The sequence below is a fragment of the Cenococcum geophilum genome (genome assembly GCF_001692895.1).
Source record: "Cenococcum geophilum 1.58 unplaced genomic scaffold K441scaffold_29, whole genome shotgun sequence".
NCBI classification, from domain to species: Eukaryota; Fungi; Ascomycota; class Dothideomycetes; order Gloniales; family Gloniaceae; genus Cenococcum; species Cenococcum geophilum.
The window spans coordinates 1,883,565-1,899,063 of record NW_027137587.1 but is presented as its reverse complement, the minus strand read 5'-3'; the positions used below and the strand labels follow the sequence as shown (position 1 = coordinate 1,899,063).

Genomic DNA, 15,499 nt, shown 5'->3' with positions numbered 1-15,499 from the left:
TGGGGATCGTTTGTATAGTCGAAATAAATAAAATTTTCTTGTTCAACTTTCAAAGCCTCTCTTTTGACATCCATAAAGCATTTAGAAGAATTGTGGTGTGGGTTGAAGCATTTCCCTCTCAGTTCCTTAGAAAACAGTACCCCGAAATTGCATACGCGATATGCTAATCGAGTTGGGGGCGGGGGCGTTGGAGCTGAGTACTGTTAACTTTCGATATGTCCTCCTTGTCCCTTAGTTTCTTTCATAATGTTTCAACCATTGCCTGGGGATCTTCGGGCATATTCCGTTGAGGTAACATTGTACGACCGTCGCCAGACTCATTAAACAAAGACTTGAGTTTCAAGACATTCCCCACAATTAAAGTCCCGAGCTCGCTGGTGAAGAAAGTATCCTCCACATCTTTTGCTTATGAATGACATAGGCACCCACAATCAATTTTAGTATGAACATAACTGCACGAATTGGACGCAGACACCCACTGCCACCCAATGTTAGCTCTGATGTCAACTCTGACGGGGATAAGCCCCTCAAATTGCTATGTGAACCGTACACTGCTGCTCAGGGTCCAATCCTACTGGACAAGGTATGTTGTACTGCTACAATATTCTCAACCAACATTAAACCATTTCTTGATATTTCATACCTCCTAGTGTACTGATATTGCTATACTAGGTCGAGCCTCTTGCAGTGCCATTTTTTTCGTCAGGGGGAACTGTATCTATTCCAACAATCTCCAGAGGTGTGACTAATACGCCCCGATCTCCGCGAAGGATCTCATTGGCCCCTCCACTTCCTGCCAAACCAGCGCCTGTTGTCCCAAATATTAACTCCAACTCCGACCGTAATGGTAGACAGGCTGTATCACTACGCAGTGTTCGATCTCACTCTATGATGTACACTCGTAAAGTTTCAGAATCTCCCCGTTATCAAATATCCAGGCTGCCCGGGGATGCCATATATGGGCGGGATACCAAGAGGGTTAGCGATCATGGTGATGATCAGCACAAGGCCAGTCAAAGGTCTGGTCGGCCAGGATTTCCTCGCCTTGATCTGAAGGGCCTAGACGTTAGTGTTGAGGATGAGGTAGCGCAAGATATCCCCCGTACCTCAGCGGAAGAAGAAGACGACCCCGCTTCCATTACCACACGCGTTTTGGATCAAGGCCAAAGGTATTATACAGTCCAAAATGATACAGAGTATTCAGATTATCCATCTGTTTTGATGTCTCCGGCCGAACACGCTCGTCATGCGGTTGGATTCCACTACGAAAGCTTTCAAAGCCCTTGTACTAGTTCAAACTTGATATCTTCGCCTGTCTCCCAAAAGTTCCGGCCACCATCCACAGGATCATCATCGCCATCCGACTTAATTACATCTCTTACTTCTCTTCATTTAACGGACCATCCTAATACTGAATTATCCGTAGCTAACTCCCCTCATTCCAAGACTCTTAGACATAGTCACGATTCTTTCCCCTTTGCAATACCAGGTATTTCTAAAACCCACTCCGCTTCTAAAAGGACCGTTCACGCCGAAGAATTCCTAGCTACCACCCTGTCCGCTCGACTAAAAGAGCTTACTCTTCGTATCGCTCTTACCCGCTGTGAGCTCTCTGAATATACCAACCCAACCCTTGCTCTCACTACTTCTTTGTACGTCGCGCTTCCGTTAGCCCAGCAACTCTGCTACACGCCACTGGAAGGCCGCTGCTGGTACTGGGTCGGACGCGCCGAGGCTGCTCGTGGGAATTTGCAAAAAGCGCAAGAGGCACTCGAAAGGAGTTTGGAGGCAGGTTTGGAAGGGTTTGGTACGAAAGAGAGACTGAGGGAGGGGAGGGATGTTAGAGCTGTGTTGGAAATTGTAAGAGCGAGAATAGCCAGTGAGATTGATAGGGGTGGGGGTAGCCCTGGAGTAAGTCCTGCCCTATTAAGCCCTCTTGAGGGCGTTGGGGTAAGGCTCAGGGATATAAAGCAGATTCAAAAGTAAATGAAACAAGGCAAGCCGGAGAGATTGGGGAATTGGCTGGATAGAGATGGCTGGGAACAGGGTTGCAAATCAATCAACGGGGCTTCAATATTGAATTGAATTGATTGCCAAGACTCAATCAATTCAACCAACCGAGAGTTCGCTGGCTTGGCAACTTGATTAACCTAGAGGCCTTAATTAAATCAAATTAGTTAATAAATATTAAAGCTTTAATATTAGATAGATATATTACTAGGGTTAATAAGTCGTAATGCCCTAAACTTTATTTTTCTTAGTCTCCCTTACAAAAAATGTTTACCTAAGTATTACCCGTTGTTTATACTATTATATTACTAAAGAACTTTACTACTAGATTTACCTATTAATAATATTAATTATATTACTACTATAGCTTCTAACGCGCTAGATAATAGCTAAATAAATGCATTAATCCTCTCTTTAGCTTATTCTAATCCTACCGCACCTACGGACCTGTAGTGCGGTTTAGATTATAGCTTAGACGGTAATACTAACACGCCTACTACCGAATTCTAACTAGATAAGTATATAGAAATTAACTAGACGTATCTCCTTAGTTACTATTTTTCTTATTTAACGTTAGGTAGACAACGTGAGCCTATATAGAGTTATAAATATAATATTAAGTAAAGTGGAATGGGTGGGCGGTATTAGGTCTATAAAATCTACTATAAAAAGAAGCCTTATATATAATATATCTATTTAGATATAGGCACTGTAAATTACTTTAGGCATATATAGGAAGAATATAATATTAGTGACACTTCTATAGAGAAAGCAAAGTAAGGATAATTAATCTTTAAATAGCTATAACTCTAAGCTAATAAGTTAAGAATTTAAGCCTAAATAAATACCCTTACCTAGAGCTTTAATATAGATTATTTTACGTAGCTTTTAATAAAATAAGTTATACGTAATAATATTCCGATTTATAATATTAGGAAAATATTCACAGGCTAAGATTTAAGTAGACTTTATTTAGCGCGTTTCGCGTAATTAATACGCAATTAACTAACTTAATACATTTAAAAGTCAAATAATATATAATTGACCAACTTAATATATTTAAAAGTTAAATAATACGTAGTTAACTATAAGGTATATTACCTAGGTGTATAGTAGAGAGTAGGTAAGCCGAGTATAAGTTATAAGGAGAGTCGATAAAAGAGGACGATATAGTAAAAAGTATAGCAATAGCCTCGTACGGAGACGAACTAATAAGGAGGGAAAGGGCTATAAGCCTGAGGTGCTTATAAGGAGGTGTTAAGCCTAGCCTTCGGCTAGGCCTTGGCTACCCCTAAGCGGCCCTTAAAACCTTTACCGCACATGCAACCTTATTAAAAGGTAGCGCCACACTCCAAAACTTACGCATACCCATCTTACCATTAAAAACAATCGATTTTCCAACTTTTAAAACCTAATTCCTCCTGCCTAGCGAGCTAGAGGTGGATTTATTTGTTATTTTACCCCCTTTTCCCCAACAGAAAGTTCTTCTTAGGGGTGGTCCTAGCTTATAAGCGAGGCACGGACAGGAACACCAAAACTACTACTACTATTACTAATACTAAAGCTACGAAATAGGAGCTAGTTTTTCTACTACCTTTTAGCCTAATCCCCCCAGAAATCTTCTAGTAGGATTAGTAAGGAGAAAGGGTATAAGGATAGTAAAAACTAGGGAACCTCCCTATAAGATATAAAATGCCAAGGCCTAATAGGTCTAAAAAAAACTCCTATAAAAATAAGTAATAAAGAGTCTACATCTACTTTTTCTCTCCCTTCTCCTTCTCCTAGCCTATTTAGGACAGGAGAAAAAAGAGGGTATCCTTAGTCTTCTCCTAAAAAAGAAAACCAAAAACCTGCAAAAAAGACAATAAAACTAATAACTACTATGGATAGGATATCTAATATACCTTTTCCTCCCCTCTCTCCAGAACAACACCTACAAAAGGCTTTAGAAAGCCTACTCCAGGCCTATAAAGGGCTAAAAAAAAGAAGAAAAAGAAAAAGAATAAGTTAAAAAGATAGGGAACTATATACGGAGTATCTTAGTAGAAGAAGATCCCTTTACAAAAGAAGAAATAGAAAAAGATGTCCTAAAAGGACTAGTTAAAGAAGTAAGAGCTCTTTATAAGGAGGTAGCCCCTACTAAAGAAACCTACGTAGAGAGGCTAAAAAAAGGCCTCCTTACTTCGTCCTCTCTACCCTCGTCACTACCGTCTCCTACCCCCTCTACTTCTACTAGAAGTAAGAAAAAGCAGCTATAAGAAAGGAAGCTAGTCCTAATTATAGACGAAAAGGACTAATTCCTAGATATATTCTCTATACGAAACAAAGTTAATTAACTATTTACATCAAAACTATAAGTAAAAAAGCCAGTACTAGTGTCCATAGCTAGAACTAAAGGAAAATAAAATATTTTCCTTATGACTATAAAAGAGTATAATATAGATTTCCTAGTTAAATATAAGGAGATCTAGCATAACTGCTTTACCTTTTAAAGAGAATAAAAACTAGAACTATAGGTTTAAATTATAGCTTATAGGGTTCCTACTCTACCTTTCCTAGGAGAAGGAGGCTCTAAGCTTCTAAAAGAAGAAATTGAGACCTTTAATCCTATAAGGATATAAGGACTATCTAAATGGGTCTTATCTAGCAAAAAAAGATATAATCTATAGACCAGATTTAGCTCTATAGTTTTTACTATAGAGAAAGAAGAAAAAAGACAAGAAATCCTTAAGCAAAAAGAGATATTAATTGTAGGTACAGCTACTAAGGTAGTAAAATACCTCAAAGTCTCTCCTACTACACAGTGTACTAGCTACTAAAAGTTTAGCCATATAGGAGATAGATGCTCTACTAAAGCCTATAGACTTTATGCGGCTGTATATTTATCTAAAGACCACTTCTATTTTACTTATATAATAAGTGGCAAGCCCTATAGATATACTACCCCCCTTTGCATTAACTGTAAAGAAAACCACTTTATAAATAGTAAAGACTGCGAGGTTCTAAAAGCAGCTAAGCTAGTAGGTAGTACTAGCTTAGAAGGTTCTATAGAAGAATAAAATAAAATAAATAGGATTTTAGAAGGAGGTAACTCCTACTAAGCTCTTAGTAAAAAGATATTAAAGAGTAAAAGGATAGAAATAAATTGAAAAAGGATAGGGATAGGTGTTAGGATTTCCTATAGTTTTTCCTACCGTTTTCTTATTCCCTAATAGTTATAGTACCTTAGTATTTTACTAAGGAGCTATAAACTCTGAGGGGTTTATAAACTACTAGGATATAGCTACTAGTATATTTTAAGCTACCTAGAAAGGATTTATATATATAAAACTATAGCGCTATAGCCTAGAGGCTGCATACGCAGTATTATACGTAGTATAATATAACGGACCTAAAATTAAAAAAAATTAAAAAGCCGCCCTTAAGCGATATACCCAATATAATAAAGCCTTATAGTAGGAACTACGGTAAACTTATTAATGGGCTAGGTATATAGGTAAATAAGAAGTTAGCAATATAGTAATAACTAGTAAAGTAGTTACCTAATAGATTAACTCTAATTATATTCTAAGATTTACTATAAAGAAAAGAACTATCTAGGTAGGGACTATAGTCCTTTAAATATATAACCGCGCTTCTAAGAAATCCTCTTTATACGTAATATACGCCTTATATATAAAGTACGTAAGTTCCTTTTATTCCTCTTATTTAATACGTAGTACGTTATATAGTTCTATCGGCTCTATTTTAGACCGTGCCTTAATTAACTAACTAGTGGCTTCTAACTCCTTTTCTAGTAGTTATAATATTATACTTAAAGCGTCTATAATACTATCTCCCTCCCTTTTATCTTTGTCCTTAAAGACTCTTAATATCTTTAAGTTATTTACTAGAGGTATAATATCCGTCTAATTAATTTAGTTAATATTATTACTTATTATACCTAAAGCTTCTTCTTCTTTATACGCCTAACGTCGTGCCTACACCATTGCTGCAATATTATCGCTTAGTAAAATTATACCTTCTCTATGTTCTTATTGTGCGAAAAAGGGATTAGTTTACGTTACGTTAGTAAGCTTATCCTTATAACAACTATCCTCTTATTTAAAGTGTACTAAAGCGAATATTTATTTATCCTATAACGTCCGCTTTACTTTTAATGCTAAATATACGCGTTTTATTACTCTTAATAGCCGTCTAGTTCCTTAGTTAATTTACCTTAGGGTCTTATATTTAATCCGCTACTGCTTATTTTAATAGTAAGCTATCTTAGGCTCTTACTAAGTTAGAATATTCTCACAACGCGGAGTAAAGGGCCCTAAATGCCCGTATTACGATATCTGCTTAGTTACTCTATCTTAAGAAGGTTTATAAGAAGATGCGTTTTAAGAAGTAGAAACTTATAAAATAAGGTTTATAGGAACTTAGTAATAAAAGAACGGATTCTCTTTTATCTAAAAAGGAAATAGATCTAAGTAGTTTAGCAACTGCTTCTCTTGGGTCCCCCTTAAGTAACTTATTCTTTAGTAATCCTTCTTTATTAATACTACCTAACCTAATTTCCTCTAATACTCCTATACCTTTCTTATAGCGTTTTTTAGATTCTATAGTAGTTCCTAGGTAGTTTTATTATAGCCTATCTACTTAACCTTATACTATATTTTATTGTTAATGTCCTTATAACTAATAATTTTTAAAACTTACTATTTATCTTCCTTTTATCCTCTATACGTATCTACTTTATAGATTAGTGGCTTAATATTCCCATATACTAGCTCTAGTATTATAATATACTATATAGGGTAGATCTTTATCTTAGCTAGTAGGTTTAACCTAAATATAACTAGTAAAATCCTTTATATAATTTTAAAAGGTCCTAATCTAACATAGTTTAACTTTTTACTTAGTTATTAACTCTTAAAACTTTTGTATAGTACCTACACTTTATCTCCCTCCTTAAGATCTGGTCCCTTAGGTCTCTTAGCATTATAGTACCTTTTTATTCTTTTTTATACCTTTTTTACTAATTCTATAAGGTCTATATAAAGATTTATTAGTGTCTTTATTCTTTCTTTAGCTATACTACTTATTTTCTTTACTTACCGTAGTAATAATAATGTTCTTAGCTTATATCTATAATTTACCTTAAATAGTAATATGCCTATTCCTTCTTATAGTGTTATATTATATATAAACTATATAACTAGTAATAGCGATACCCAATTACTTTATATATAATTAATATAATGCCTTAGATACTATTCTAGCGTCTAATTTAGTCTTTTTATTTGTCCGTCCGTTTACGGATAATATACGGTAGAAGTTGCTACTCTAACTTCTTATTTCGCTAAAAATACCTCCTAAAATACTATGATAAATCTTAGATCTCTATCCAATATAATCTTACTTAATGCTCTATATTTTATAAATACTTCTTTAATATAGATTCTAGTAATATCTTCTACTAAGATTTCTTCTATGCATGCTATAAAGTAGCCCTATTTAATTAGTTTATCTACTATTACTAAGATTATATTATGCTTCTATCCAGTAATAGAATCTCTTAACTTTAATAATTTAACGATAAAGTCCTATAATATAACCTCCTATAGTCTTTCTGGTATTTTAATAGGTTATAGCCCTCCATATAGCTTATACCTTATTAGTTTATTTCTTTAACAATTTAAATACTTTTTATTACTTTTCTAGCTATACTCTAGATTCTATTAATAATTTTTTTTAAAGTCTTAATACTAAGCCTGTTGCTTTATTATGTCCTTAAGTTATTCCCTTATAGAAGTCTTCTATAAAATACTCTGCTATACTCTTTAGGATATACTTTATTTCTTAATTTTCGTATATATCCATCTATAGATCTTTTAGTTATACTTTTAAAATTCTTTATACCTAAAAGCTTTCTGGTGTTTTATAGACTCTTTTTAGTTTATTATCCTCTTAAGTTACTACTAGCTTAAGGTAATTATATCTAATTAATCCGTCCTTATCTCTACGTAGTATTACTCCTAATAGTTTCTTATTATTTTATAGTTTAGCCTTTTTACTAAGTACGTCTACCTTTATATTCTTAGTTCCTTTAATATATTAAATTTTAAAATAGTATTTTATAAGCATCTCTACCTATCTAACCTATTTATAATTAAGTTTTTTTATTATTAGGAACCCTATTAGGTTCTTATAATTTATTTTAATTATAAATAGTTTTTCTACACCTTATAAGAATACTCTTTATTTTTTAAGTACTGCGACTATACCTAATAACTCTTTATTATAGATGTTATAGTTTAACTCTAGAAGTGTTATTTTCTAACTATAGTATACCACTAGATGCTATATACTCCTATATTTCTATAGTAAATATACTCCTAGTATAAAGTCTAATATATTTATTTCTATAACTATATCTAGTTTTAGTTAGTAGATTTTAAGGATTGGCTCCTAGGTAAATAGCTCTTTAAGTTCCTTAAATAGGTTCCTTTACTTATCTCCCTATACCTATAGTTCCTCTTTTTTTATAAACCTAGTAAATAGTTTAATATTCTTTAACTACTATGCTATAAACCTTTTATAGTAGTTACAAACCCCTAAAAATAACCTTAACTATGTTATATTCTCTAGTTCTTAATAACTTACTATAGCTTTAATCTTTTTTAGGTCTATACTAATATAACCTAGTTTAATAATAAATTTAATAAAATTAGTCTTCCTTATAAAGAACTTGTATTTCTTAATTACTACTAGCATCTATTTTTTTAATAGTCTCTTTAAGACCTATTTAACGTATTCCCTATATTTTTCCTTAGTTATTAAGTAGATAATAATATTGTTAAGGTATACTATAATAAACTTATTAAGGTGTTCCCCTAATATACTATTAATCCGTTTCTAAAACGTTGCTAGTATATTTATAAGCCTAAATTATATTACTAATAGCTTATATAATCCTTCCTTTAATTTAAAAGCTGCCTTTTATTTATTGCCTTCCTTAATTTTAATCTAATAGTACGCCTATCTTAGATCTATCTTTATAAAGATTTACGCATTACCTATTTAATCCTAAATTTCGCTAATTAAGGGTAAAGAATACCTATCCTTTTTAGTAATGCTATTTAACTGTCTATAGTTAATATATAGCCTAAGTTTTCCGTTTTTCTTTAGTATAAATAATACTAGATATCCTACTAATAACTATAATAGTTTAATATATCCCTTTTATAAGTTCTCCTAAATAAACTCCTTAAGTACTCTTAACTCCTCTTAAGTAAGCTTATAGGTTGGAAAGAACCTTAAACTTATTTCTAATTCTAACTCTATCTTATAGTCCTATACTATATAATTTACTAGCCTTTTACTTTCTAGGCTCTATAGTTTCTTACTATATTTATAGTATCTTTTTAGTATATAACTTAAGCCTCGCTTAATCTCCTTATATATTACTTTAACTTAGTATTATACCTACTTAGTCTATTATTATATTCTATATTATTAAGTATTTCTAATATTAACCTAACCTATAATCTAATTAATCTTTAGATTATATTTCTATAATTAAGGTATTCTTAATACTGCCTTATCCTATCTTAATAGTAGGATATTAAAAGATATCTTAATTTATCTTCCTTTAATAGTTATCTAAATAGGTCCTATTTTAAGGTTAATAATGCCTCCTCTATAGGCTATTAGATCTTCTAAAATTATAACTAATAGGTAAAATTGTTCCTTCTATCTATAAGGTAATCCTTTTTTTTTTAACTACTACTAGTAAAATATAGTTCCGTATTACCCTACTATCTATTTATACTTTAAACTGTTAATCTTACTAATTAACTTATAAATTTAGGTGTTATCCTTAAATTCCTTTAAGGGTCTAAGGGTTTACTACTAGCTCCCTCTAGTTTATAGGCCTCTACTTTTCCTAACTATTAGCTGCTTACCTTATATACTTAGCTTACATTTTAGCTAATACCTAGTTCGCTTTTTGTCCTCTATATACTATAAATATATATTCTCTAAGTATTCTTCCGTAAGAAATCTTTCTAGTTAAAGTATTAAGTCTCCTAACTCCTAAACTTCTACTAAATGCCAGCCGTATATATACTTAGTATTTCTATATTATTGCTTATCTAGCGCCTAATATATCCTTATAGGGTATTTCCAATTCTTTTCTTTTAGATTTTTGTACATTTTGTATATATTATCTATATATGCAATCTATACTAATATATAATACACTAGGTGCTTTAAGTTAACTCTTAACTTATTTTTATCTTTAAGTTTAAACCTCTATTATATTAATCTAAACGTTATAACTTTATTTATAGGTATTAAAATATATCTCTTACTTCTCTAGTCCTCTAATTATTTCTCTAAATCCTTTAATATTATAATTAAGGCTCCCCTAATATAAGTTATAGCTTTTTTAGTAATTAGGTGGTCCTAGATAACTCTTTTATCTAACTATATATAGAAATCTTCCTTTTTATCATTATGTCGTTGCCTATACTACTTTTAGTATAGCTACTAGAGTATATACGGCTTGTCTGTAAGGAAGTATCTTCTTATTACTATATTATAATAGCCCTTTATATATTATTCTTTAAACCTAGTAGAGATCCCTAGATCCTCTTTATCTTCTAATTTAATAAGCTATTTAGCTCTTAGCGTGCCTACCCTAGGCCTATTAGTAATTCTTTATACTAGTGCTCTGTCCTTTATATAACCTAGTATACTAGTTCTCTAATCTAGCTTTTGTTCTTACTATATAAGAATTCTCTATCTAAATTCCTCTATGTTTTCTTTTAGTTTTTGCCTTATAAGTAAATCCTTAAAGTCTTCTTACTTCTTAATTTTAGTTTATTTAATAGTCCTTATTTATATCTAGAAATCTTAGTTCTATAAAAATCTTAATCCTAAGCTTACTTCTATCTTAAGCTTGGCTTTAGCCTTAGTCTAACTAGGCTTCTTTAGTGTTCTTATCTCGTCTTAAGAGTCTTAAATCTTACTTATTTTACTTTAAGAATCTTATATCTTTAGGAAACTTCGTCCTAAGCTTATTTATATATTACTAAACTAAGCCGTTACTCTGCTCTATTAGTTATCGTCTATTATAAGTCCTTAAGCTTATCTTATCCTATCTTAGGAATCTTAAGCGTCTTATATCTTGTCTTAAGAATCTTAAGCCTTTAGCCTTTTGCCTTTATTAAGTGCCGAAGTAGTTTATTATCCTACTTCTCCTACATCTTATAAAGCAATAGATATTATATTTAGTAGGGTCTTAATCCCTACTAATATTCCTTATTCTATAGTAAAATTATCCTCTACCTTTTATATAATATCTCTAAGGTTTATATACTCCTAGTAAGCTACCTTTATTACCTTATTATTATTAAATATTTCGCCTATATTAAATTTATTATCCTTAATATCTAATCTATAAACTAGTTTATTAGTTCCTCTAAATTTTAATAATTTTAGCTTTTATAGCTAATAGCTTACGCTATACTTAGCGTCTTTATAAATTTAGTATATGTTATTATAATAAAACGTAAAACCCTTAATTAAATATTCTTTTGTTCCTTATAGTATACTATTATCCCTATATATATATATATATCTTCTACTAGTCTTATTTCTTTTACTATATAGTAACTCTAACTACTTTTATAGTCTTTAATATAATAACCCTATTTTTTATAATTTATATAAGCTCCTTCTTTAAACTATTTTTTTTGCTATAGAGTCCGCCTAAACATCTTTTACTACTAAAATCCCTAGTTTAGCCTTTGCTCTTTAGACCTTTAATTACTTAATCTTTATCCTCTAGGTTTCTATAGTTGTTTATTCTATTTTTAGTTTTCTTTAATACTACTTAGGTTTATTGGCTTTACGCTATACTATAGTTTCTAACTTTAACTTTACTAATGCGTGCTTTACGCCTTATATAACTATAGAACTCTATCCTAACCCTTCTTAGTCTGCTCTCTTTAGTAGATTCTATTATTAATCTTAATTGCTTAATTAATTAAATCCCTAAGAGTATCCATATCTTCTATTAGGATAATTATATCCTAAACTTTCGCTTTAAGTCCCTGTTTATACTATACCATAAGTGCCTTATTATTTTATTTAACTTATATTGCTAATATTTAAAACTATATTATATACTTAATTACTAAAGTTCTTTATACTAGGTTTTAAAGCTTTCTTTCTACCGTAGTAGTTACTTCTAGGTTTCTAAATATCTATATTAAGCGTTTTACGAACCCGTTCTAACTTAAGAATATATACTATACCTCTTAGTTAATAGTTATTATACCATATTCCTATACTTCCGTAAGGTAAGGCTTAAACCACTTAAGTACTCTCCCTATTAAGAATAATCCTGCGTAAGTGACTTAATCTATAGGCGTTCCTAGTTTAACTCCTTTCTATATAACCTTAAAGTATATTTATATAAGGAATCCCTTAAGCTTTAACTTCTCTCCTGAAAATCGCTTAATTAAGGATAACTTAACCTTAGCTGCTCTAATGCCATTAATCCTTTCTTTAAATATCCTGTTATTATCTGTTAATTAATTAACTATTTCCTATAGCTATCCAACAGTAACTAGTTATAAGTTAGTATTTATTATACTAGTATTATTACCTAATCCCAAGGTAGTTACTACTATAGACGTTATCGTAGCTACTGCTTTTAGTAGCATGTTATTTAACTTTATTAATACTATAACCTTAGTAGTAAATATATAACAAAGCCTTATAGCAAGAACTATAGTAGACTTATTAATAGGCTAGGTATATAGGTAAATAAGAAGTTAATAACGTAGTAATAACTAGTAGAGTAGTTACCTAACAGATTAACTCTAATTATATTCTAAGATTTACTATAAAGAGAAGAACTATCTAGGTAGGGACTATAGTCCTTTAAATACACAACCGCGCCCCTAAGAAATCCTCTTTATACGTAATATACGCCTTATACATAAAGTATATAAGTTCCTCTTGTCCCTCTTATTTAATACATAGCACGTTATATAACCTTAGCTACTATTCCTTATTACATAGTTCTATCGGCTCTATCTTAGACTATACCTTAATTAACTAACTAGCGGCTTCCAACTCCTCTCTTAGTAGTCGTAACATTGTACTTAAAGCGTCCGTAATACCCAAGTAAGGGTTAAAATAACGCTTATATTACCCCCCCCCTTTATTAGGGCTAGCCCCTAGCCCATATACCCAAATAAATTAATTCTATATATAAAAGGTAAGTAGTGCTAAAGCCTTACTTATATAGGGAAATAGGAAATAGGGAGCTAAGCAGCCTTAATAAAAACCTTAACCTATAACCAAAACCCAGTAGGAAAAAAGGTCTTATTTAGGTAGGAAAAGAGCGTCTATTAATAGGGTAAGACTTAATTATATATAATTAGTCTTGGAGATAATCGCCTGCGATTAAGTCTTAACAGCTCTATAGCTAATAGCCGTAAAAATATCCCTTATATTACCCCCCCCCCTTTTATAGTTAGCCCCACTATTACCTTATAGTAGAGGGAGATTATAAAGGGCTTATCCTAGAAGGGGTTTAGAAGAATATTGGCATTTAACCACAATAGGGTCTTATAAGCTAAGCTATAGCTTTTAAAGTAAGCTAGAGCTCTTAGAGTAACTAAAACTCTTAAAGCAACTAAAGCTTTATAGAGATAATTACGTAGGATCTTTAAGCTAAAGCTCTTAGGGTAAGCCGTAGTCTATAAAACTATATAGGATCTTTAAGCCAAAGCTTAAGGTAAGCCGTAGCTCTAAGAGACAACCGCCTACGGTTAAGTCTTAGTAGCCCCTAGGCTAACAGCTAAAGAGTCTCTAAATTAGGCTATAGCCCTTAAATAAGCCGTAGCTCTAAGGCAAGGCATATCTCTAAGAGATAATCGCCTGTAATTAAGTTTTAATAGCCCTATAACTAATAACTGGAAAGTCTTTAGGTTAGACCCTAGCCCTTAAATAAGCCATAGCTCTAAAGCAAGCTATAGCTCTAAAAGATAATTGCCTGCAATTAGGTCTTGGCAGCTCTATAGCTAATAGCTAGAAAGTCTTTAGGTTAGGCCCTAACCCTTAAGCGATTGTAAATAATCTAAGAGTTATAGCTTTTAAAGTAAGCAGTAGCTTATAAGACTACCTACAATTTTAAAGCCGAAGCTCTTTATATCTCTTTAAGGACGTTTAACCTTTTAAGCTCTATTAATAGGACTTCTATAACAAGCAAACCGCGCTTAGCCTAAAGAGCGTTATTAATCTCCTTAGAAGATAATCGCGTCTAATTTAGTCTCCCTTTTCTAATCTATATTCTATAACGTGATCGGTAAGTATCCTGGCCACGCAAGTATCCTGGCCACCCCACCAAAAATCGCGAAATACGTGACGCGTTACTCAACTACCACCTTAATGGCCACGCCACGATAACAAGAAGCCCTTTTTTAAGAAGGTAGACTTGATCTAGCTATCCAAGCCTATAAGTAGGGCCAATTCTCAAGTTTCCGAGCCGCCACTAGCACGTACAATGTGCCCCGGAGCACTGCCTAGCTACGCGTTAAAGGCATCAAACCAAAACGCGATTCTGTTGGACCAAATCGCCGTCTTACACCAGCACAAGAAGAGAGTCTTAAGCAGTGGATTCTATCAATGGATTAACGCGGTATGCCACCTAGGATTGCTACCGTACGGCAGATGGCTAGTCTCCTAGCTACCCAGTATACCAGATCAGCTACCCTACAACTAGTCGGTGAAAAATAGGCATACAATTTTATTAAGCGCCATAACGACCTATAGTCTAAATATAATCGCAAGTACGACTACCAGCGTGCTAAATGCGAGGATCCTATACTTATTCGGGCCTAGTTTAAACGCGTTTAAGACATAAAGATAGAATATAGAATTCTCAACAAAGACACCTAGAATTTTAACGAGACTGGCTTCCAAATGGGTGTTATTGCAACCGTAAAAGTTGTTACTAAAACCGACCGTGCTGGCCGTCCTAGAACAGTATAGCCAGGCAATCGAAAATGGGTCACAATTATTAAAGCTATTAATGCCCTAGGGGTTGCAATTCCATTACTCGTTATCTTTAAGGCAATAATACACCAGGCTGCCTGGTATAAGGACAATATTATACCACACAACTGGTCAATTGGTGTTAGTAATAACGGCTAGACGACAAATAAGATTGGCCTAACCTGGCTAATGGAGGTCTTTGATAAGCATACAAAGGTTCGCACAGTTGGCACGCATCGGCTACTAGTACTAGATGGCCATAATAGCCACGTATCGCCTGAATTTGATCGGTTCTGCCTGGATCATTAAATAGTCGTCCTCTGTATGCCAGCGCATTCGTCCCATCTACTACAGCCGCTAGATGTAGGCTGTTTCTTGGTCCTTAAGCAATTGTACAGAAGCCTCGTTTAACAGATCATAGGCCGCG

At 32.8% G+C, this 15,499-nt stretch overlaps 1 protein-coding gene across 1 annotated transcript; it reads left to right on the top strand.

The window, feature by feature from the left end:
* Positions 1 to 246: 246 nt before the first annotated feature.
* Positions 247 to 1,430, top strand: K441DRAFT_678569 (uncharacterized protein; the record flags this gene model as incomplete). Its single annotated transcript, XM_067651172.1, has 4 exons — positions 247 to 299; positions 472 to 583; positions 673 to 1,169; positions 1,427 to 1,430. 4 exons carry the CDS (start codon positions 247 to 249, stop codon positions 1,428 to 1,430), a joined length of 666 nt encoding a protein of 221 aa, XP_067502547.1.
* Between the last annotated feature and the right edge of the window lie 14,069 nt (positions 1,431 to 15,499).